This window comes from Gasterosteus aculeatus, chromosome 15, assembly GCF_964276395.1.
Source record: "Gasterosteus aculeatus chromosome 15, fGasAcu3.hap1.1, whole genome shotgun sequence".
Classification (NCBI taxonomy): domain Eukaryota; kingdom Metazoa; phylum Chordata; class Actinopteri; order Perciformes; family Gasterosteidae; genus Gasterosteus; species Gasterosteus aculeatus.
The window spans coordinates 125822-150193 of NC_135703.1; the positions used below are offsets into that span (position 1 = coordinate 125822).

The 24372-nt window shown below is 44.5% G+C and overlaps 3 protein-coding genes and 1 long non-coding RNA gene across 16 annotated transcripts in view; 3 read left to right on the forward strand and 1 right to left on the reverse strand.

The window, feature by feature from the left end:
• The first annotated feature begins 1157 nt into the window (after positions 1 to 1157).
• Positions 1158 to 9881, forward strand: rcor1 (REST corepressor 1). 3 transcript variants are annotated; one of them, XM_078089120.1, is made up of 13 exons: positions 1158 to 2082; positions 2181 to 2240; positions 4675 to 4755; positions 4874 to 4926; positions 6320 to 6481; positions 6558 to 6676; positions 6790 to 6865; positions 6964 to 7014; positions 7091 to 7237; positions 8115 to 8192; positions 8283 to 8340; positions 9061 to 9314; positions 9538 to 9881. In XM_078089120.1, exons 1-13 carry the CDS (start codon positions 1896 to 1898, stop codon positions 9580 to 9582), a joined length of 1371 nt encoding a protein of 456 aa, XP_077945246.1. In that variant the 5' UTR covers positions 1158 to 1895; the 3' UTR covers positions 9583 to 9881. The 3 variants fall into 3 exon arrangements, with proteins under 3 accessions (XP_077945246.1, XP_077945247.1, XP_077945248.1); XM_078089121.1 differs by having other exon boundaries at positions 4678 to 4755; XM_078089122.1 differs by lacking the exon at positions 7091 to 7237.
• Positions 9882 to 10728: 847 nt separating this feature from the next.
• Positions 10729 to 17780, forward strand: traf3 (TNF receptor-associated factor 3). Its single transcript, XM_040199429.2, has 14 exons — positions 10729 to 11003; positions 12255 to 12402; positions 12528 to 12693; positions 13745 to 13796; positions 13876 to 13980; positions 14085 to 14249; positions 14487 to 14567; positions 14644 to 14718; positions 14805 to 14897; positions 14971 to 15111; positions 15543 to 15720; positions 15832 to 16175; positions 16334 to 16525; positions 16734 to 17780. The coding sequence occupies exons 2-14, from the start codon at positions 12258 to 12260 to the stop codon at positions 16767 to 16769; spliced, it is 1773 nt and encodes a 590-aa protein (XP_040055363.1). The 5' UTR covers positions 10729 to 11003; positions 12255 to 12257; the 3' UTR covers positions 16770 to 17780.
• A 23-nt stretch (positions 17781 to 17803) lies between these two features.
• Positions 17804 to 19440, reverse strand: LOC144388356 (uncharacterized). Its single transcript, XR_013452698.1, has 2 exons — positions 19301 to 19440; positions 17804 to 18971 (listed from the first exon to the last, which is right to left on the reverse strand). It is a non-coding gene; the product is annotated as an uncharacterized LOC144388356 (long non-coding RNA).
• A 19-nt stretch (positions 19441 to 19459) lies between these two features.
• Positions 19460 to 24372, forward strand: part of mipol1 (mirror-image polydactyly 1) — a 32396-nt gene continuing 27483 nt past the window's right edge. For all 11 annotated transcript variants that reach the window (XM_078089130.1, XM_078089127.1, XM_040199771.2 and 8 more), the window contains exons 1-2: positions 19460 to 19735; positions 22408 to 22487. Coding sequence is in view for 3 of the 11 variants with exons in the window: in XM_078089123.1 (XP_077945249.1) it covers positions 22478 to 22487 (10 nt within the window). In the remaining 8 variants the exon portion in view is untranslated. The remainder of the gene's footprint in view (positions 19736 to 22407; positions 22488 to 24372) is intronic.

A 24372-nucleotide genomic window follows, 5' to 3' on the forward strand; every position in this document is an offset into this window, starting at 1 on the left:
AACCACCAAACCACGGTTCCGCCAGCGAGCAGATCTCAGTATTTAGTTCAGGATGAACTTTGTCTGTAAATAGTGAACAGCTTTTAACAAGTCAACTTCTTTAGTGGTTTTACACCTCCAGTAGCTGTTCATTTGTTTAAGAAGCTGGTTTTATTATTTAGTTAATATCTTCCCCCCTGATGTAAATCATATTTGAATGGCCCGGGCTTCTGAGTCGGTGCTATTTTAGTGCCACAGGTTTGATGGATTGTTTTGTCAATAAATAAATGCTGTGATGTAAATAAATGTGTCTGGTTCTTGTGAGTTTATTCTTGTCACTGAGACAATTACATTGATTTCATTTCATTATTATTGTAACTGCACTGTAACAAATGACTGTAGAATTACGAGAAATTCTCAACAGTAATATACTGTTATTCCTCAATACAGTTGAATACTGTAAAATACAGCAACAGAAAATATTTTTTTACAGCACGCTACTGTTTAAAGTTGCGGTATATTTCCCTATTTATTCCTTTTTCCGTTGACTAACTCCACCTACTACTTGCATCATATAATCACATTGCATGAAGCGTCTACTTCTTATTTAGCACATTCAATGCAAAGACTTATATAATTCCTCTATGTGTAACATATATGGCAATAAATGGCTTTGATTCTGATCTGATCAAGACAGTGTGAAGAAATCTGTACACATCATCGATCCGTGATTATACTCGGGGTGGAAAAGTTTTTGATTCTGAACGAAGCACCAAAGTGGACCAAGCCAGACAGCAGTCGACTCCGGGGCGGAGCCGCCCTCAGTCAGGTGGAGGAGCACCACCTGCTCCTCCACCTCGACGTCAAACAGGGCACGGACCCCGCAGTCCATCCGGCCCCTGTGGCTCACTGAACAATCCCGACCCGCACTCTCCGCTCTGCACGTGATAAACTGAGAGCAAAACACTCGACTAGATGCTCCTAAATGGTGGAATATCCGTAACATCTTTCTGTTGAACCGCGTGACCAGCAAGTTATTTCATTTTTTGAGTCCTTTTTTATGTTAGCGATTCTAAAGGGTTTTATTTTGAAATGATTATTTTTTAAGTCATTAAATCATACTAAATGTACATTCTACAGTGCTGTAAAACATTTTACAGTAATTATCTGTTCATGGGCATCACGGTAGGAACAGTAAAATAACGGTATTATGCTGTTTCTACACAGCACGTTTTTACAGTATTATGCTGTATAATTACAGTAAAATACAAGAAATGTGGCTGCCAGTAGATTACTGTAAATTAATGTGGAAATGTTTTACAGTGTGGCGTCATGATGAGGTTATTAGGCTATTCACGTTTCAGACAATGCACGGCCTGCCACTGATTAATATCACTACAGCAGATGTTTTATTGATGTGGTTCTCACTGTATTGATTATTTTCATATATCTCTCCCTCCCTCCCTCTTTCCCTCTTTCCCTCCCCCTCTCTCTCTCTCTCTCTCTCTCTCTCTCTCTCTCTCTGATCATCTCCAGCTTGCCTGATCTCTGATCAGTTTTCCTGGCCTTCTTATCGATCATCCAGCTCGTGCCTGTGAGTCAGCCCGTCCGGTGTCGGTCTGGTTCCATCTGGTTTCTTCTGGTTCCGGTTGTATGTTCCGTAACTTTTCAGAGTGGACCTCCGCTCTCAGGTTAGCTGTTAGCAACTTGCCTCTAGCTTCATCTTACGGGTCTTTTCCTGCTCAAAGTCTCCATCCCACACCGAATCTTGCTCGCTGCTGTGCAGACTGAACACTTCGGCTTAGCTACGGGCTAGTTAGTCAGTTAGCAGGGCTAGCAGGGCAGCTAAGCTAACTAGATAGCCCTTAGCCTGTGTTAGCAGCCAGCAGTTAGCCCCCGCTGGCTCGGTCCTCCTCATGCCGGCGATGCTGGAGAGAAACCCGGAGGCTCCGGGGAAGAGGAGAGGCAGAGGTCCGACTGGCAGCGGCAGCAGTGGACCCGGAGCAACGGCGACTCACGTCGGGAAGAGCCTGTCCGGTAATGGAACCAGCAACAGCTGCTGGGAAGACGGAAGCTCCGGCTCGAGCAGCGACGAGGAGCATGGTGGGTAGCCTCGAACACTGTAGTTTTGCTGTGTACTGCGTGTAGTCTGGAGTACTGCCACTGAACAATCCGGACTTCTACTGTGTGCGTGGTTGCAGGTGGAGGAGGGATGCGGGTTGGAACCCAGTACCAGGCCCTGGTTCCGGACTTTGACCCGGGTAAGAGTCTAATCGGCACCCGGAGTGGTAGCCTCGAACAACACTAGCACTGAAGTGCCTGCTACTGCTTAGCCGTCCTCTCAAACTGGTTAAGTCATGTTAAACTGGTTCCACATCTGTAATACTCAAGTCCTACTAGTTCTGATAATGACAATAACCGTGACAATGGAAATGAATCTGAAATGGATCAGCCTTCACACCTGTGCAAGACAGATCACCTAAAGTATCTGTCCTCTTCTGTCGTGTTTGTTGCACAGCTTGTGGTTCTGGGTCGGACTGGTTTTAGTTCCCTTCTCGGTGTGTGGTACTGCCCAGTCTGTAACAGTCACAGTAATCTCTTTTTTATTTCAGTTTAACATCACGTTTTGAAGCCAAATTTTTTTTTCTAAAATCGTTCAAATGTATGAACATTAATAATGCAAACTCAGATTTGTTAATGCGTAGCCGCTAGAAAATATGCAATACGTAGGTGTTTTAAAATCAGCTGTGAATCTCTATTTAGATTATGTTAATGTGATTGTTTTAATCTAAATTTGATTTGCATGACATCTAAGGGTTGAACCAAAAATCTGAAACCTGACCAATTGTTCTGCTAACGTAGAGTCAGAGTTTGATCGGGATCTTTTTTAAGAAGCCTTGCAGACTCAGTCATGGAGGCAAAAGAGCGAACACGCTGAACGTTCCACGAGTGTCTCTTTGTGACGACGCAAAGAGACACTCTCATGTCTCACTGTTGTGTAGCCAACATGACATCATGCTGACATCATGCTGACATCACGCTGACATCATGCTGACATCATGCTGACATCACGCTGACACTAGGCCTGTCGCAATAATCGCTATATTGACTTATCGCACAATGAATGAAAATGTGCGGGATCATTTGTAGTGCTGAGATTATTCATGAATGTCACCATCGTTTTAGCGCCCCGCTCCGTGTCCCTTTTTTGTTAACAAAGGTGTATTTATTTGTTTTATTTATTTAAAATATTTATTTTCATATTACATTTTTGAACGTCTAAATATTCTAAGAATGAAACTTTCCTTCATGCAAGTACACTTCTTTCAGTGTACTTGCATTGTTATTCTATAATGTCACATTGTCATTATGTAATTAGTGACATAAAATGGTCTGAAAATTACAATAGTTTTATTGCAATTAATAATTAATATATTGCACACCAAAAAGTAGTTATTGTGACACATGCTGACATCGCTCTGTAGTGTCGGTTTATTCATCAGTGTTTGTCAGTGTTGGAAGTAACGCGTTACAAAGTAATGCTGTAATTCCACTACTTTATGCGGTAACGAGCATGTAGCAAAAGTATTTATTGAAATCAAGTAACTGTTACAATTACTGAATGTAAATGAGTTGGTGACTCGCGTTACTCTCAAATAGTAAATAAGTATCTGCCTTTCAGCACAACGTGGTATGAGCCACCAAACGTTGTGTGTCTCATTTCAGTGCCTAGAGAAGAAAATAGTCCCTGTACGTGCGCGCGAACACCGCCTCATTCATTCACACGGCTCAACACGTCCACCTTAATTGTCCGGTCGCACGAAAACGATCTTTTGTGCGACTTCCGGCCTTTTTTCGCCACCGAGCTAAAGACTGAAACGTCAACTGATGTTTCGCCAAATGGAACGTGTTACTTTGAGTGCGCAGTGATACGGAACGCTCGGGTCAACGTGAACCGGTACGGTACGTTACCCATGAATAAGGCACCACGTGACTCACTCTCAACCAATCACAACGCTGGATTTCACCCCCCGCGTTGTAAATGAAGAGCATTAAAGCGCGTCGTGGCGACAGCGCGGATAGAATGAGCTTTCTCTCCCTGGAGTGTGGACGTTACTTTTCGCTCGTCGTAATTAAAGACACAAATGCAGTGGTGAGTTGTGAGTGATGAGCAGCTGCAAAGACGCGACGCGCGTGTTACGAAGCACCTGTTGACCCCCGAGCAGGGCGGGACGTCCCAGGCCTGCAGAGCTGGACTCACCGATGACGTGCGTCCTCTGTCCCCGTCTCAGACACTCATTTTGCATTAAGTATTAAAGGGACTTTTTTACTTCTGTTTGATTTGAAGGCCTGTTGATTACAATAAATAGGTAAAAAAACATGTTTTGTGTTTGACTGTTCAGAACTGTTCATATTCATTACATTTAAAAAGCAGACACACAAGTAACTTCAAACCTACATGTAATATAAAAGTAATTCAATTACCTTTTTAAAAGAAGTAACTAGTAACTAATTACTCATTTTCAGTAACTTTCCCAACACTGGTGTTTCTAACCCTTTATCAATTTATTCTAGAATTGTTCAAGCTGGTTTTACTGAGAACCACCTACACACTGTAACTATCTGGGAATTGATGTTAATATGATTATCATACTACATGATACAATGATGTAATAACACACTGTGTGTCATCAGAAGTGGCCCAGGCAGCTCAGCTCAGAGAGAACCTTGGCATGTTGGTGTGGATCCCCAGCAGCTTCCTGAACCAGACTCAGTGTAAGCACCAGCACATTGAACAGGAACCGTGTGATGGAGCTCTTTGATGATGGAGACGGTGTCTTTTGGATTTTCAATGTATATCAAAGTATATCTGACCCTATATATCATCTTTCAGTGGACGAGTACATCGCCATTGCCAAGGAGAAGCATGGCTACAACATGGAGCAGGTGAGGGTCACACTGTGTGTGTGTGTGTGTGTGTGTGTGTGTGTGTGTGTGTGTGTGTGCATATGTGTATATGGGCTCAAATATAACTGTTTTTCCATTTGTTAGTAAAGAAGTTCAAAACACTTAAAGGAGCCACCGTATGCCCATTTTACCACAGTAAACCACAATATGTTTCCTTAATGAAATGTCTGTAACATACTTTGGTCAAAATACCACAAGGATCATTTAAAACCGCACCTTTTTACCCTGAAAGAGTCCTCCACAGAGCGACCTGCTCCTTTAAATGCTAATGAACCAGCTGAACCTCGCCTAGCTGTTGCTAGCGTAGCTGTTGCTAGCGTAGCTGTTGCTAGCGTAGCTGTTGCTAGCGTAGCTACCGGACGTTATGTACACATCTGTGCGGATTAGGGTGCTCCTTCTTACAGTTGTGCTGGGATTAACGTGCATGATGTTCACTTCATACTCAATGCTATGCTATAATACAGGGCTCAGCAGCCTGTCTGAAACCACACTGAGTACTACGAAGGACCACTTGTTTGATAGCTGCACAGATATCCTGCTGATTTGATTCTTTTTTTTGTGCCATGGTTTTGATTTGATCTGGAATTGGATTACATCGAGTTTTGTAAATCAAGGCTACTTTTCAACACTGTAGCAGTAATTCTTATTTTATAAGATATATAGATTCACATATCATGTTAATTGTTCCTCACAATAATTATTAACAGTAATTTCCACAACAATGTCAATGTCAATTTTATTTATACAGCACTTTTAAAGGCCAGTGGCCAAAGTGCTTTACAGGATAAAATCAGCATCAATAAAACAAGACAAGCAAACGTAAAACAAACAAGCAAAAACAACAACAATGATCGTAGGAAACACAGGTCTATTTAAACATGGAACATTTACATGGACTACTGACACTTGATATTCCAGGTCGGGTGGTCACTTCACTATAATACAATATGATACCGGACCATGATTGACACCATACCACAAATACAATACGATACTGGTATATTCATCTAATGAATAAAACATCTGTATGGTTTTATTTATTGCACTCCTGTTTTTTGTTCTTTTGAGTCTTTATGGTTGAAATGCCCTTATTGTAAGTCACTTTGGATGAAATCATCAGCTAAATGACATGTAATGTAATACAGTAGTCTATGCAGTATGTTCATTTTGCAATGTAATCTTAAAGTTCTACAGTGCTGTCTTGTTAAGTTGTAAAATCAATACCTACGTAAAACAATGCGCACCAACACACCGTGGCGACATCTTGAATGGTTCACAAGTGATCTGAACCAAGACGGGTCATCCGACGGTCCGTGATCTGTTACACACACACACAATCTCTTGACTGGTCCTGCATGTGTGTGGCGTGTAGGCTCTGGGAATGCTCTTCTGGCACAAACACAACATTGAGAAGTCTCTGGCCGACCTGCCGAACTTCACTCCCTTCCCTGACGAGTGGACGGTGGAGGACCGAGTTCTGTTTGAACAGGCGTTCAGCTTCCACGGGAAGAGCTTTCACCGCATCCAGCAGATGGTACGTTCCCAGTACCACCAGTTTGACCAGTTCACAGTGTATCTACTGCTGTGTTAAGCCCTGTGTCTCTGTGTAGTTACCTGATAAGGCCATGGCCAGCCTGGTGCGCTTCTATTACTCCTGGAAGAAAAGTCGCAGTAAAACAAGTCTGATGGACCGACAGACCCGAAAACACAAGAGAGAGAGAGACGACAGGTGAGCTGCAATCTGGACAGGTAACGCAACAGGCAACACAACAGTCATGTTGCTTGTTGAGTTGCCGATTTTTATTTTTAATTGTAAAATAAATAAATAATTGAATCTTTCAGTGACGATGAAGTCGAGGAAAGAAACATAAATCCTCCTGTTGACTTCGAGCTCGTCCCAAATAAAGACAACAAGGAGGTAAACTACTGTTTACTGACTTTGTTTAAAGTGAACTGGAAGTTTGTTTACTGTTTAAATCAAACCGGTTTTTAAATGACAGACTGTTTTGGTTTCAGCTGAGTTCTGGACCAGAGAGGTCAGAGGTCAAACCAGCCCCTGGACTGAAGGTAACGGAACATAAACCAAGCCTGTCTTTCTCTCCGTGAGCTAGTAGTGACCCGCCTGTCCTCTGCCTACCTGTAGACAGGCAGCAAGGCGTCTCAGCGGTTGAAGAAGCGTCCTCCCAAAGGAATGTTCTTGAATCAGCAGGATGTCGTTTCTCTCTCGTCTTCGTCTGCTCAGGGACTCATCAGACAGCTGGACTGTCAACTGGTCTCCATAAAGAGACAGGTCTGTCTGTCTACCAGTTTCTCTGTCTCTCTCTTTTTAGTTACTTAATTAGTTTGAATGTCTATATTGTGAAAGCATCAACTAATGGAGACTAAAAAGAGCTTCAATTTCTAAAAGCAGTTCATATCGCCATGATTAGTGTCTTCTCTGCTTGGTCGCTTTATGTTCTCAGTGACATAAACGTGAACACACTTTTGCTGTATCTGACTAGTTCAAGGGGACATATTAAGTTTCGCAGTTGTGACTCAAAGAGACGGAGCTTCACACGCAATGCTTCATGTGTACATACAGCTGATCTTTGTAGTCCCTTGTTCAGGGTGTTGAGATGATCAGTGAGATCAACTAGAAACGCCAGGTCTGCCTGTCAGGGATCTCATGCAGAGGTCTACCCTTTTTTTTTCAAAAAGTTGCCGATACTTCATCTCAGGGAATTAAACGGCTGCAGCACGGAGCACGACTGAGCCAGCGCACCTCAGAACGGTGAAGTAGGTCCCGTATTCAGCACCAGAGAGGAACGCTTGAAATTCTCTGTGGTAAAGCCCTCGTGGCCCAAATTATGTTGACAGTTTTCACAACTGTGTTCAACTAAGAAGTGCAGTTCAGTGGGCAAAGTTTTTAGACTGATATGAGACAATTAAAAATGGATGTACACATACAACCCCTGACCCTCACATCTTCCCAAGCCAGCCCTAACCATAAACCTGAGCCAGCCCTCACCGAAAATGGGAGCCAGTCCTAAGTGTAAACCAGGGTTGCTTTTGAATAAAATTAGTTTTAGCTCCCAACAAGATTTCTTTCAACTGGCACTGCCTTTGCTATTGACCGATCGCAATCGACCTATTGAGCACCCCTGCTCTAACCTATATCACTCTTTCAGATTCAGAACATCAAACAGTCGAACGGTTCTCTGAAGGACAAGATCTGCTCAGGAGTCAACGAGTTCAGGCAGCCTGAGGTAACAATGGTGACGCACACAAACCAAAATGCCAGCAGAACGCCACAATGACCGTGTCTGTTTGTGTTGCTTTGTCTTTTCCCGCTTCAGGTGAATCAGAAGTTTAACACTCGTTGGACCACCGAAGAGCAGCTGCTTGCTGTACAAGGTAATGTGAGCTGTGAGTAACCAGGTAGACCTGAACCACCTGTAACAGGTAGACTGAGACACCTGAACCACCTGTAAAAGGTAGACTGAGACACCTGAACCACCTGGAACCGGTAGACAGACACCTGAACCACCTGGAACAGGTAGACAGACACCTGAACCACCTGGAACAGGTAGACTGAGACACCTGAACCACCTGGAACAGGTAGACTGAGACACCTGAACCACCTGTAACAGGTAGACTGAGACACCTGAACCACCTGTAACAGGTAGACTGAGACACCTGAACCACCTGGAACCGGTAGACAGACACCTGAACCACCTGGAACAGGTAGACTGAGACACCTGAACCACCTGGAACAGGTAGACTGAGACACCTGAACCACCTGGAACAGGTAGACTGAGACACCTGAACCACCTGGAACAGGTAGACTGAGACACCTGAACCACCTGGAACAGGTAGACTGAGACACCTGAACGTTTTGGAAAGGTCATGGAAATGTGTTGTTCGTGTTTGTGTGTTAATATACTCGTTCCCTCCCTCGATGAGCCCCAGGATGGTGGTGTCATCCGCGTATTTGATGAGGATGTTGTTGTCGTGTGGAGGGACAAAATTGTTGGTTCATTGTTAGTTTAAATACTACATTGTATCAAGTAAACCTTGATATCTTATATTAATCCTCAGTCAGTAACTCTCCCCCTCTCTTCCAATTACACGCAGCCATCAGGAAGTATGGGCGGGACTTCCAGGCCATCTCAGATGTGATTGGTAACAAGTCGGTGGTTCAGGTGAAGAACTTCCTGGTGAACTACAGAAGGAGGTTTAACTTGGATGAGGTCCTTCAAGAGTGGGAGGCTGAACATGGGACAGATGGGGGTGGAAGAGGACGAGGGGGAGAGGAGGACAAGATGGATGACAAGATGGAGGAGTGTACTGCTGAGGAAGAGGACTTCGCCGCCACAGAAACAAAGGAGGTGAGGTTTTAGTAGTGTAGTAATCCATAGTTATTTAATATATATTTACAGCAGCACCACCTGTATGTCTTCTTTCACTGAATCTTCCCACAATGTGGTGTGTGGACGTAGCTTCCACAGATATATATCCACATGGGGGCGATGTTTCTCACATATTTCAGTATGTTTAACACATTCTGTAACTGCTGTCGTTCTACTGTAACTTTGATTCTGCTCTCTGCAGGACTCGTCCTCTCCCGTGGACTCTCAGAAGCCTCTGCCTTCTTGACTCTCTGACTCTGCCCACTAGTTCTATGATGCTGTCATGAGTTTTTTTTATTATTTGGACTTATAGAATGGTCAGAATGAGGTTTGTGTTATGAACCTCATTGAGACAACCCTCTCTGGACCACTCAGAAATCAAAGAGGGGGGGCCTGTTCTTTTTTGTCTACATATTTCCCCTACATCAATGTTTTGTTTTGAATCTTTTGTCTTTCAGGGCGGAGTTTTGTCATGTTGGATGATGTCACTCAAGTTGGGGTGCATGACAAAAATCAAAAATATCAATAAATGATTTTGTTTCTTTATTGTTTCTCTTTTCTAAGTTCAGTTTGGTTTGACAATGAGAAAAAATATCTAAAGAAAATGAACGTACCGTAATAATAATTATAATCTTTATTTAAACAAGTGGTTTCCAAACAAAAAGCACCTTGAAGAATAATTATTACAATAAAATGTCATTTAGATTTTTGAAACACAGCCGACCCCCTCTAAGAGCTTTGGGCTACGGGGAGAGACGTGGCATGTGGTCAGAGACGGCGTGAGACGTGACATTTGAGCCGGGACACGTGAGCCGGGATCGCAAGGTTGACCAGGGTTTGAACCGCCAACCTTGCAGTTCGCGGCCACCGTTGCCTCCCTAAGACGAGAAATATGGTTAGAGACGGGGAAAGACTGAGAGACAGTGAGAGACATAACAAATTGTGGGGACGGTTAGAGATGTTGAGAGGCTGTTAAAGACGGGACGCATGGTGAGAGACGATGAGACCTCTCTCTACATGCATAACTATTTTTGTTAAATAAAAATCTACTGTTGTTTTTTATAGATCCTTATCTCAAATGTACGTGTTCATCCACAATATTTTACTCATATTATACTAATAGTATACTATTACATTATATTGTTCTACTATTATATAATTCATTGAATTATACAGCTATATTATACAGTGTGTGTGTATATATATATATATATATATATATATATATATATATAATGAGCAGTGTGGGACTATATATAACACATATTGTGCAATATATATACTACTTATATATATAAATAAATGAACAGAGCTATACATAGTATATATACTATATATTTGTATTTATTTATATATACATATATAAATGAATAAACAGCGCTCCCTGGTGGTCGGAGGCTGCTAACGTTTCTGGGGGATTTCCTGGGCGGAAGCAGCGGAGGGGGTTTCCAGTGTGATCAGAACTTCGCTCTGGATCTGAGAACTGGATCCCGGTGACTTCACCCTCACAAGCACACAGGACCGATAGAACCCTGAACCCGAACCATGAGGAGTCCGCCTGAGGCCTGGAGGCTCCGAGGCAGCTGCAGGTTGACTGTTTGAATCCCAGAGAGAGACCGACAACGGAGGAGCTGCTGAGTGGAGCTGTGGCCTGCGGAGGAGATTCATGTGAGTAGAACCTCAGAGGAACCTCAGAGGAACGTGAGAGGAGCAGCTGGAAGGAGCCGACAGCATGCTAGCTGTTAGCTCAACAGCTAGCCGTGTGTCCATGTGTGAGTGTGTGCGTGTAGGCGGGTGTGTTTCTCTGTGTGTCTTTGTGTATCTGTTAAGTCTCTGTGCGTGTAGCTTGGTGTATGTGTCCATGTGTGTGTGTCTGCGTGTGTGATTGCGTGTAGCTTTTTGTGTACATGCGTGTGCATAGCTGTGTGTGTGTGTGTACTAAAGCATCGTTATTAAACAAACTGCATAGAAACAATGAACTAAAGAAGCTGACGTCGTCCCTCCTACCTGACTAATTGGGTATTTTCAGGATAAGATTACTTGAGTCAGGCTTTTCAGTTCCACAAGTCTAGTTTGGCAAAATCACCATAGCAACACATCCAAAGACTTAACCTGCTCCAGAGCAGGTTAAGTCTTTGGACCAGCTCACTAAGCAGCTGTCTTCCTCATTGATGAAGCAGCAACATCAGTTACATTCACCTTTTATTCTTCTTCCAAACCAAGATCTGTTATGACATCGCAGACCGCCACACAGGCCGCCCCACAGACCGCCCCACAGGCCGCCCCACAGACCGCGTCACAGACCGCCCCACAGACCGCCCCACAGGCCGCCCCACAGGCCGCCTCACAGACCGCCCCACAGGCCGCCTCACAGGCCGCCCCACAGACCGCCCCACAGACCGCCTCACAGACCGCCCCACAGACCGCCCCACAGGCCGCCCCACAGACCGCCCCACAGGCCGCCCCACAGACCGCCCCACAGGCCGCCTCACAGGCCGCCCCACAGACCGCCCCACAGGCCGCCTCACAGACCGCCCCACAGACCGCCCCACAGGCCGCCTCACAGGCCGCCCCACAGACCGCCCCACAGACCGCCTCACAGACCGCCCCACAGACCGACCCACAGGCCGCCCCACAGACCGCCTCACAAACCGCGTCACGGGCCGCGTCACAGACCGCCTCACAGGCCGCCCCACAAACCGCGTCACAGGCCGCCCCACAGGCCGTGTCACAGACCGCCTCACAGACCGCCTCACAAACCGCCCCACAGGCCGTGTCACAGACCACGTCACAGACCACCTCACAGACCGCCTCACAGACTGCCTCACAGACCGCCTCACAAACCGACAGGAGGGGTGTATCACCCATAGGCCACGCTCCTCTGCAAACATCACCATCCTCCCCCTCCTCCCGCCTCAGGTCATGTCAGCGGGGCGGAGTGCTGACGGGAGGGAGGTGCAGATTCCCCTCCAGCAGGTGGCGCCCTCCCTGACCCCGGCCCTCTCAGTGGCTTCGCCCGTTCACCGCCAAGTCAACCCCTGGCCCCCCAGCGACACCACGCCTCAAAGTAAGTAAGAGTGTGTGTGTGTGTGTGTGTGTGTGTGTGTGTGTGTGTGTGTGTGTGTGTGTGTGTGTGTGTGTGTGTGTGTGTGTGTGTGTGTGTGTGAGAACTAAAGTCAGGTGTGTCTCCAGGTGTCCCTGCAGGGTTCTTACCTCTGCACAAAGGATTCAGAGACCACTTTGCATTGACTCCAGAAGCTAAATACTGCTGTGAGACCTGCAGCCTGGTCCTCTGTCAGCCCCGCCAGACGGAATGTGGACACCGCTTCTGTCAGAGCTGCATCAACGACATTCTCAGGTAAGAGAGACGACACGTGAGCCAGAAAGTGGGACAGCTAGAGACAGAGAGTGATACTACTAGAGACACAGGCCCTCGTGTACGTACATAACGTAGCATTATCATCACCACGGTGAACGCAGAGTCAGCGTTCTGTGTTTACGTCATATCTACAAACCTGCAGCCCATCAGCTGATCAGCGCCTTTCTCCTCATATTGTGAGCATTTAAACACACGCGTGAACGGACCTCCTTCTCTCTTTCCATCGTGGATCAGCCAAAGTCAAAACAGCCAAAACTCAAATTCCGCAGTGACAAAGTTGTTGTGTTGTTTGTGCATCAGTGGGGAAATGTGTGCATTGACTAGCGCGCTGTAGCAAAGTGTTCCTGTGATACGGCCGAGTGCAGACTGACATGTTCCCACTGCTGATGCTGTGACTGTGATTGATATTGTAATTAATTGTAATGTACTGAGGACTTTAACATGCTGGAATGGAATGTGGACGCTGAGTCGGAGATTCGATGTCTTCCTGTAACTGTGATATTGCTGCTTCGTCTGTAGCGCGGAATGATTTTGTGTTCACTCAACTGAAAAAGTTTGATCCTTGTGACAAAAACCCTTTCAACTGGTGTCCTTGGTCCAGTAGCCGTCTGGCTCGGATCCCTGCTGTCATTTCACCAGGAGGCACGTGAGACGAAACCCGCATTCTGGTTTACACCTGCTTCTAAGAGGCGGAGCGTCTTCAGCGCTAACGGAGGCGGTTTCTGTGCGTAGCGCGGAATACATCATTAGGCCCTTTACACATCCCCTCCCATCTCTTTATGGGAAACTCCCGTTTTCCCTTTGACCCTCCAGTGAATGAGTATACAGGACACGGAAAGCACAATTTGCCTCTTTCACTTCCTGCGGCTTGTTCGTACATACCTCACCATGCTTTACGCACACGTTACGAAATAAATACGCCTGCAGCGTTACTGCATGAAGCCCTGAGAGAGAGACTATCAGAGACGGAGAAGTCGAGCTGGTGGAGGCTGCACTCACGGCTCTAACCGGCAGGCTGTTCTTTTTCTAGTCATCCTAACCCGGTGTGTCCAGCTGACATGGAGCCTCTCTTCAAAGACAAGGTGGGAGATCATTACTTTATGAATCATCACCATGTTTTCATGATTATTGATTAGTTACTGAGCTTTGTTTATGTTTCAGATCTTCAGAGACGTCTGCTGCCATCGTGAGATCATGGCTCTGAAAGTTTATTGTCGCAGTGAAGCCAACGGCTGTCAGGAGCAGATGAGTCTGCAGCAGATACCTGTGAGAGAAAGAGAATCCTGCTCTGTGATTGGCTGTATAATTCCTTTGCGTACCTCAGTCTACTGACTAGAAACCCTGTCTGCCTCTCACCTGTCTGTCTGCAGGACCACCTGAATGTGTGTCCTTTCTTCGAGGTACCTTGTCCTTTGGGTAAATGTAAGGAGCGAATGATGAGGAAAGAGATTCCCGACCATCTGAGCTGGAAATGTAAACACAGAGAGACCAGCTGCGAGTTCTGTATGACAAAGATGCCTTTGACTGACCTGCAGGTAACTCGTGACATCACGTTGTGCAGAGAAGTCTAGTTGTAGAAGTTGGGGGACTATATCCAGACTGTTTAGGTGAATTGGTGAATAAAGAACAGCAACGTGATGTGATGTGACTACATATATAGACATCATCATCATTATCACCCAGTGGTTCTTCTTTTCTTCTGAGCTGAGAGGCTGCTTTCTGATCCTGAAGTTCAGTATAAAGTTCTTCGTTAACAATCTCACTGTCTTCAGAAACACAAAGAGACGGTGTGTCCAGCTTTCCCTGTGTCGTGTCCAAACCACTGCTCCGTCTCGTCCCTCCCCCGGAGTGAGGTAGTTGTCCTCTTCATCCTCCGCAATCCAGCGGTTAGTGGTAATGACACTGATTGAATGGTTTTGTATTTATCAGCTGTCCAGCCACCAGAACGACTGTCCCAAAGCTCAGGTGTGCTGTCAATTCCAGCGCTATGGCTGCACCTTCCAGGTACCTGGTCCCCCCCCCCCCCCCACCCCCCCTCCTACCGTTTGTTCTCCTTACTGCAGATGATAAGGTCCTTCTTTGTGCTTCAGGGTCTGAACCAGGATATGAGGCAACATGAGTCCACCTCGGCAGGCGAACACCTACGAATGATAGCCAACAAAAACTCTGTGTTAGAGAACAAGGTAACCATGGCAACCGGACTGAGGCTGCTCAGCAGAGGACTCCTGTGTGACTGGTCTCTCTGTGCGTTTCCAGGTGGAGGACATTAAAGGGGAGCTACTAGAGAGGTACAAGGTGCTTCCTGCTCTCAGCAGTCGACTTTCTGAACTGGAGAACCAGAGCGACGAGCTGAGGGAGAAGAACCGACAGGTGGAACAGAAGCTGGCCACTATGCAGGTAAAACCTTTACCAAGGCAATGGGGAGGTTCAAAATACCAGAAAATAAGCAGAAAATATTTCCCCACACAAGTCCTTAAAACGTAATTCTGTCCACTTTGTGTCTCGACCTAACAGACTGGATGTACTGTCATTTGTACTCCTACTTACAGTGTAACTCTGTACTGTAACTTATACTTGCATAGACAACCATTCGTCCAATCCACACATCCGAACCTTAGCTGCATGTTTTTGGCCTGTGGGAGGGAGCAGAACATGTTAACTTTAAGTTTGAATAATGTTTAAACCTCAGCCACGGCTAAAACTATCGCGTATGACTTATTTTTCAAAACTGAAACCAAAGATTGCAGGTGAAGCCTCAGAACTGTCAGCTACACTTTCTTTCAAACCGAAGAAGAAGAACTCTTAGACAATCATCTCTCTTTCCGTAGAAACTAATGAGCTCTCACTCTGAGAAGCTCCTGGAGGTGGAACTGGAGCTTCGATCTCTCCGTGTCCTCAGAGATGAGGTGGAAAACTTGAGGGGAACGCTTGAGAATGTCCGGACAAGACTGAACACTCTGGAACAAGGGGGGCGCAGCGGGACTGGATCCACAACACACACTCTGGGTCAGAACACAAACTATAGCTACAGTATTTGCAGAGGCCCGAGGAGCCGTAGAGGTCTGGGGACTAGTAATGCCTGGGATCATGTAAAAACAAATATTCACGTCTTTGCAGCAACCCTGGAGAATCAGCTAAAGCGACATGATGAAATGCTGAGTGTCCATGAGATCCGACTAGCCGACATGGACCTGCGTTTCCAGGTGCTGGAGACGGCGAGTTACAACGGAACCCTGATCTGGAAGATCCGTGACTACAAGAGAAGGAAACAAGAAGCTGTGGGGGCAAAGACACTCTCGCTCTACTCGCAGCCATTTTACACCGGTTACTTTGGATACAAGATGTGCGCCCGCGTCTACCTGAACGGAGACGGCATGGGCAAGGGGACACACCTGTCCCTGTTCTTTGTGGTGATGAGAGGCGAGTACGACGCCCTGCTGCCCTGGCCCTTCAAACAGAAGGTACTGACCACCTATAACACACCTTTAACAAGGTGTTGTATCAGTAAAGCATCTGCATGCCCAAATCCTCTGCATTAAAACAAGTCTGTTATTCTGGTGCCAAAAACCTGTTGACTGACTCACCTGTCTGCTTGTTGACGTTTCTGTTGCTCGGTTAGGTGACTCTAATGCTCATGGACCAGGGCCCGTTAAGGAAACACTTGGGCGATGCCTTCAAGCCGGATCCAAACAGCAGCAGCTTCAGGCGTCCTGCAGCTGAGATGAACATTGCCTCCGGCTGTCCTCTGTTTGTCTCTCAGAGTGTTCTTGAGACTGGCACCTACATCAAAGACGACACCATCTTCATCAAGGTGATGAGACCCAACTCTAGGCCCGGACACTAGTTGCAGAGATCTAAGATATGAGTAGAGATATTGTGAGAAGTTAAAGCGGTCTGGGGACTATTTTTAGAGGTACAGGGACTAGTCTCAGACATCTGGGGACCAACGCTTGAGGTAGGACTCATAGTGGGGGTGTTTCTCCTTATTGATCAATGTCTGTGTTGACTGGTTTGGACAGGTTACAGTGGATACCTCTGACCTTCCTGATCCGTGAGGACACCACCGCGCCGGTCAGATTTGCTCACCTGCCCACGTCCAGTAGAGGAAAGGATCATGGGAAGGATCAGTGATAATGAAGGAGTTGTGTCCATCTGAGAGCAACAATAGAAGGATGGAACAGACCGGAGCAGCCAATCAGTGAACTTTACAGAGATCGGAAGGCAGGTCTTCTTCTGATTGGCTGATGTACTAAAGAACTATATAAGTTTATGTGTGTGTGTGTGTGTGTGTGTGTGTGTGTGTGTGCTTGTGTGAGAAAATATCAGTGTTGCCATGACTTCGTCATGGTGTTATCAGCCAGCATGTCCTCCACAGTGAGACATTGTTGCTGATTACTGATGCTGTGCATCAAGTTTTACGTCCTGTTTATTACCTGTTTACCAAAGTATGCTGAGAAATCCACTTCATCCACAGAGTAGCTCAGCAGACCGGTAGAGACCAGCAGGATCCACTACAAAAAAGTGAAGACTTGTAGGGCCCAGTGAGGTCCCGTAGGACCCAGTATGAACCAGCAGAGCTAGTGTAAGATTAACCAGAATGATGTCCAGTGTGTCAGTGGGGCAATTCATAGATCCAAGTAGAAGTTTCCAGTAAAGATGTCCCAGGATCAGTTTCCAGTGTAAATTCCCAGGATATGTTCCCAGTGCGTCCCAGTATAGGTTCCCAGTATGAGGTCCCAGTAGTTTCCCCGGTATGCATTGCCAGTAATTTCCCAGTATATGTTCCCATTATGAGTTCCCAGTAAAAGTTTCCAATATGTGCCAGTATGAGTTTGAAGTAGTTTCCAGTTTCTCCCAGTATGAGTTGCCTGCATTTCCCAACATTGTATTACAGTATAAGTTCCCAGAATGAGTTTCCAATATGACTTCCCAGTATGGTTTTCCAGTTTAGGCTCCCAGTATGTCTGTTGGGTTCCTCTGTGGTTTCTGAGTATTTTCGGTGACAGAATTTGATTCATTTGCACAGTTTAAATGTTAAAAGTGACAAAATAAAATTGAAGATCAAATTGATTTGTTATTACACCACTTTTGGAAGTAGGAATAGAAGAAGAAGAAACAGGACCTGTGACTTTTTTTTATTTCCGTTGCACACTGGTAAAACAATATAAAACTATAACAAACAAGTTGTAGGCAGAGGGAACTATATTATATAGTTGCACCTAAGAAATAAAAAGACTTGACATGAACTCGGTCTGTCCTACATGTTATTGCTATTTTATTTTCAGTAAAATACATTTTAAAAAAAAACGATGTGGAAAAGTGAGGTAATATGTACTTCTTTTAGAAAGAAAAACGTTCATATAAGTTTATATATTATAATGCAATGAATTTAAAACAAACGACCCGTCCCTATATCATCAAAGGGCGCTCAACAGAAAAGGTTTGGGAACAACTTTGCTCATGAGAATTACTCTTAATTTATTGTGATGAGATAATGAACAGGGGTTGACCAGACGTTGCCATGGTAACAAAATATGTCACGCGAAGTCCTGTTCCGCTGATATTTACATTACAGGTCATTTAGCTCAGGCTTTTATTTTTAACCCGCGGCTTTTTACAATACTGATTATTAATTGCAATAAAACTATTGTAATTTTCAGACCATTTTATGCCACTAATTACATTACATTACAGGTCATTTAGCAGACGCTTTTATCCAGAGCGACTTACATTACACTTTAAACCCATGGCTTTTTCACATTTTTGCCCGGGGAGCAATTAGGGGTCAGGTGTCCTGCTCAGGGACACTTCAACATGGGACATGGAGCAGCCGGGGCTTGAACCCCAGCGCACCCGCTCTACCCCTGCACCACCGGCACCCCAGGATTTACCCTAATGCAAGACCTCAATCATGAAACGGGTGATGCTCGTGAATCTGTCTTGTAGCCTCCAGCCTTCGCAGTAGACCTGGGCCGCATAGGCTAACCCAGTCTCTGAGATAGGACGGTCTGTCCTACGGGGGGTGAGGGGGACTTCTTGGCTGCTCAAGTTGCCTAGCAACCTTAAAAGCTGAAAAACGTAGAACGTACCGATAGAGAAGATAATCTTCTGCAAACACATTTATTAACAAGGACTTCTTGTTTTTCTTTTGCATAGGAGACGAGCTATTTGAACTAACTTAAGATGTTGCAGAGGTCCAAGCTACTGCAGCAGAATGTCACCACACATCGTGTCCTTCAGCGGGATGCTGCTGCCTTCTGCTCCATAAAACACAACGAAATGTAAAGTTAGTTTATAATCCCACAACTAAACAAAAGGAGCAAAGTGAGTTCAGTTTGTGTATTTATTCTGTAACGTTACTGACTTAGAAAGTGATATTTCGGGTTCATAACTTTGATCCATTTCTGTTCATTATATGAAGTATAAATTATATATAAAACCGTCACAGCATCAGCCTCTAAAGTGAGAAAGTTCAGTCATTAAAGTGTCTTTTCACTCATAACTACTAGTAGGATGTGATGTTATATATTATATTATAACATTTCTATCGGTAGATAATGGAGTGAATTCTATTACTTAACGTTACATTTTAAGTGAACTCTTCCGCGCTGTCGCATCACCCGCCTCCGTCCTGAAGAAATGAAATCCTCGTCGGCCCGCACTGCATGCTGGGATATGCTGGGCCGCAAAGGACAGATCAGATGTGTCCTCCAAACCGGCTCCTGGAGGACAGCGTCCCTCGACCGCGTTCGGAGGAGCCAACGGATTGGACAGCCGAGTCGCAGCGGAAGTGACGTATGCGGTTGACGAACGCGTCCTGGAGAATGCAGCCTAGCGGAATTGAGCCCCAGAAGACAACGGAAGTAGAAGAAGAAGAAACCGGAAGTAGGAAAAGGAGAGGATTAGCAAGTGTGTGTAGTGTGTTGGTTTTTGTCTCGTCGGAGTTTCTTCAAACTTTTCCAGAAATCCTTATTAAACAGCTGGAAGCAGGAGGAGATCCCGGACCGTTCGACTGAATTTGGTGAGTTTATTGTCAGGTTTGGGTCTGTAGAACCGGTTCAGTGAAGGTTAGCTAGCAGGCTAACTGCTAGGTAAGCGAACACCTGTGTGCGTATGTCGGAGGTAATTGAAACTACAACAGGAAGCTGAACGTGATGTGCTTTATTGGAGTGATCAATATGCTGCTGCACAAACTGCTGATTTTGATCATCAAGCATCAATGAAACATGAAATATTTCGTAGGCTAATTTCGGTTTCACTAATCTTTCTTCTTAAAGCTGCATTCTCTGCAGTGACCAGCAGGGGGCGACGCCCCTGGTCCCATAGACGTCTATGAGGAAATGACTCTACTTCTCTCTTGATTTATTCCCTCAGTAAACAGTGTAAACATGAGTTTATGGTCTCTGGTTTCAAGTCTTCAATACAGCGTGGCGTTCAATTAGTGAATTATGGTCCATTTAGAGTCAAACAGTCCCCATAAAGAGGGGACGCTTTAGGGCGGCGCTACACGCTGATTGACAGATTACCTGTCATCATGTCATCACTTAATTTCATCTTCATTGGACAGACGGACATATTTCATTGTGATGCTGCATCCTGCTCTGTGATTGGTCAACTGGAAGCTGCCTCGATGTTTGAGGTGAGTAATGTAATAGTAAGTGTATATATTAGTTAATTTGAATCTTTGGTATATTAAGAATTTCATTTTTGAATTATGCTCCTTGTGGAGGAACTAAAGATACGTCAAATATATTGAAAAGCATTTTTGATAGATTGACGCTCCTTGTGTATCTCGATTTATTGACGTCATGATTGCAGCAGGTGCAACACAGAAGAGCTGCATTAGGCACAATATTATTAATATTTTACAGTGACAATGTATTATTTGTCTATTATCTAGATAACGCTTTGACACGTAAAAATAAGTAACAAGTTGAACAATCTCCTGTGCTTAACATAAGGAAATTAAGTAACTGTGTCTGCTGTTCAATACGGCTTGGTAACAAACGGCACTAATGGAACGCTGCCACAAGTAACATTTAGTTTGTTTCCTCAGGAATAATGTTTCTACTCAGACGGGCTGCTGCTGCACGGCCTCACATCTCCAGACGGTTTTCTACTTTATCCACTTTGACTCTGTTCACCAAGGTAATAATTGATCATAGCAACAATCTTTTGCTTTATGGTCTTCACCATACATTCATAATTTGTGCTGAAGTTATTAGCTGCGTTCAGTTTCTTTCCTTGTATCCGATGTAGAATGTAATTTTACATTAATTATATTTCAGTTCCTATGAATCTTAATTGGCAACGGAAAGTAATGTTTATTATAATAATTATTGTGTATAATAGTTTTCCTCTTTGTAGGATCCCTGTCCTCTGTGTGATGAAGCTAAAGAAGAGCTGGAACCCTTCAGACACAGAGTGAGACTCAGTACTTGTCTCACACCTGTCTCACTGTCTGTCTGACATATCCCTCTGACCTGTCTGCCTGACTTGTCTCTCTGACCTGTTGGTCCGGCCTGTCTCGCTGAACTTTCCCTCTGACCTGTCTCTCAAAGGTGTCCCTCTGACCTGTCTCTCTCTCCCTGCGCAGTTTGTCTTACAGCTGGTGGACATCAGTCTCCCGGAGAACAAAGAATGGCTCGACAGGTACAGGTGGGACATACCTGTCTTCCACCTGAATGGACAGTTTGTCATGAAACATCGAGTGGACGTTGTCCTGCTGGACAGACTGTTGAAGGACACCGAGACAAATACAGAAGACCCAACCAATAGCAACAAATAACCGTCAATAATGATTAGTTACTATCAATAATGAATAAACACAACTGATCAATAGATGTTTTCTGCGTTTTCTTCCGGGTTCATTTCTGAGCACCAATCAGAACAGCCCTTTCGTGTGATGTCACAACTGAGGAAGAAATGATATTCAACATTAATGTGGTGGCCGCTCAGGTTAGAGGATCATTAGGGATGTCATATTGAAACTGATGGATTGGTCGATAATACCAACAATTATGTTGGCTCTGATACATTGATTTTTATTGTCCTGAAGGAAATTTGTTTTGGAGACGCAGTGTCAGCTGTTGAGAAATACAAACAATAACATAGAGCGTCCATATATCCAGACAGCCAACAGAACATTTCACACTGCCTGTCGCAGAACACACCTGTAGTGTGTAGGTAGGATAAAAAATACATAAATAAAGTGTGTGTTGCAGGGGACAGGCTTTATTGTCCTGAAGCAAACAGCCGAGTAACCCGATGCTGTGAGCTCATCAATACTGAGTGACTCTCAGCCAATCACAGCTGCGATAGCTGGGAGGCTGTACAGGGTGCCGTTGTCATGGAGAGCTGTATGTGAGGAGACGGTGTGTTCATGGCGTCTCGTAGATTAATGAGCAATAAAAACAGAGCTGAAGATGTGAAGTTTGCTTTAAATCGAGCAAAGAAAAAGATCAATAACCTCCAGAGACAACTCAACAAGTAAGATTATATTTAATATTTCATCTGTAACAATTGAAAAACAAATAAGAGTTCATATATATTTATTTATTTATTACCCATATTACATACTGAATGTGAGAGAGAGAGCGAGAGAAACACACCTCAGGACCCTCATGTTTTTTACTCTTTTAATTGGGATTTCCTCTTTTTGTTTCTGATCTTAATGTTTGTTTTTATTTCCAGAGAAACCAGTCCAGAGAGGACCAGTCCAACATGGACACCAAGCAAGGAGCTTAGGGATTCGCTGGTGGACATGTACAGAGGTAACAAAATACTACTACTTAATCTGGGTACAAGTACCCAGGTTAATCCTACTATTACTACTACTCTTCAGACAAACATGTAAATGGTGGTTGTACTGGTACCCAAGGATCAGTTCTCACGGGATGTTTATCGCCTTGAGTTCATCACTACTTTACATTCATTTGACTGGTCGTTAGGGTTTAATGTAATGGTGTCGTGACTCGTGTTATCCAGCAGGAGGAGCTGTGTTCCTTTTACAAGGCTGGACATCAGCACACACACCTGTTTCTTAATACAGGTGAATATTGGTCAATTGGATCAAATAGTTGAATACATGTTTGATATAACGTGAACATCTGGTTCCTTCAGTTAAAGGTGTGAACGTTACATAATACAAGATATAATGTATTACATTTTCATCTATTTACAATTTACAATAAGTGCATTCAATCAAGAGGTAACAGACCAGAACAACAAGAATCAAGAAAGTACAAATTCTTCAAGACAGCCAAGCCACAAACGTGCTATAAGTAGGTGCCATCGTAAGTGCTAACTAGTCCAGGTATTGTCGGGAGAGGTGCGTTTTCATTTTGTGTCGGAAGTCGTCCTAAGTTTTGCATTGTCCTGATGTCATTTGGGAGCTCGTTCCACCATTTAGGAGCCAGTACAGCAAACAGTCGGGATGTTGTTGAGTGTTTAGCTCTCTCTGAGGGAGCAACAAGCAGATTGAATCTGGTGCAGCATCTATTTACTGGAACATGTGGGTGAGGGAAAGTTGACTGTCGAGTGTCACACCGGGGTTCCTAGCAGTCAGGGTGGGATCAGGACGGAGTTGTCAAAGGTAACAGTAAGGTTGTTTGTGGGGGAGTCTTTCACTGGAAGGAAAAGAAGTTCAGTCTTGTCAAGGTTGTTAATGTCGTGTCCGTCCATCCACTAAGATGCCAGTCAAACAGGCTGAGGTTTGTGCTGCTGCTTGTGACTCAGATTGGGGAAAAGACAGGATTAGTTGGGTGTCATCAGCATAGCTACGGTAGGAGAAACCATGTGAGTGGATAATCTAGCCGAGACAGTTGGTGTACAGAGAGAAGAGGAGGGGACCCAGGACAGAGCTTTGGGGTACCCCAGTGCTGAGAGGACAAGGTATCATATATATTGTATTATCATACATATTCTATTTAATACTACTATATATTACAATATAGTATATGTTGTATATGTATATGTAATATATACATATTATATTTATTTTATACAGCCCAAAATCACAAATTACAAATTTGCCTCTGAGGGCTTTACAGTCTGTACACATGCGACATCCTCTGTCCCGAAACCCTCACATCAGCACAGGAAAAACTCCCAAAAAACTTTTTAAAAAAAACCTTTGATGGGGAAAAAAAAGGGAACCTTAGGGAGGACGTCAGAGGAGGGTCCCTCTCCTGGGATGGACAGACTACAATGGATGTAATGGATCTGTACAGAATGAAGAATGAATAATGTAAAAGATGTACAATACGTTCAATTCCTATAACAGAAATGATTTCACCATCAGGTAGTTCTACCACGTTCTACCACCATCAGGTAGAACCACCATCTGCAGAAACCTGTAGGGAGGGAAAGCACAAACACTTTAGGAAAAAAGCAAAGTCGGTTGGTTTATGATGACAGTAATAGTAATGTGGTGAATTTGCGTACGTCGGGGTATTTGCCACAACGCCTTCGGACAAAGCGTCTGCGAGTCAGTCATACTTAACCACCTTGGACAATAACAGGAATGACGCTTTGCAAACCTTATCTTTTACATTTTCGTCATCAAATATTATAGAAATATTAGTGAATATTTCAGGGTGCAATATATAGATTTGCTACAATTTGGTGAGGGCTGGCCCAAGTAATTTGCAAGATTTG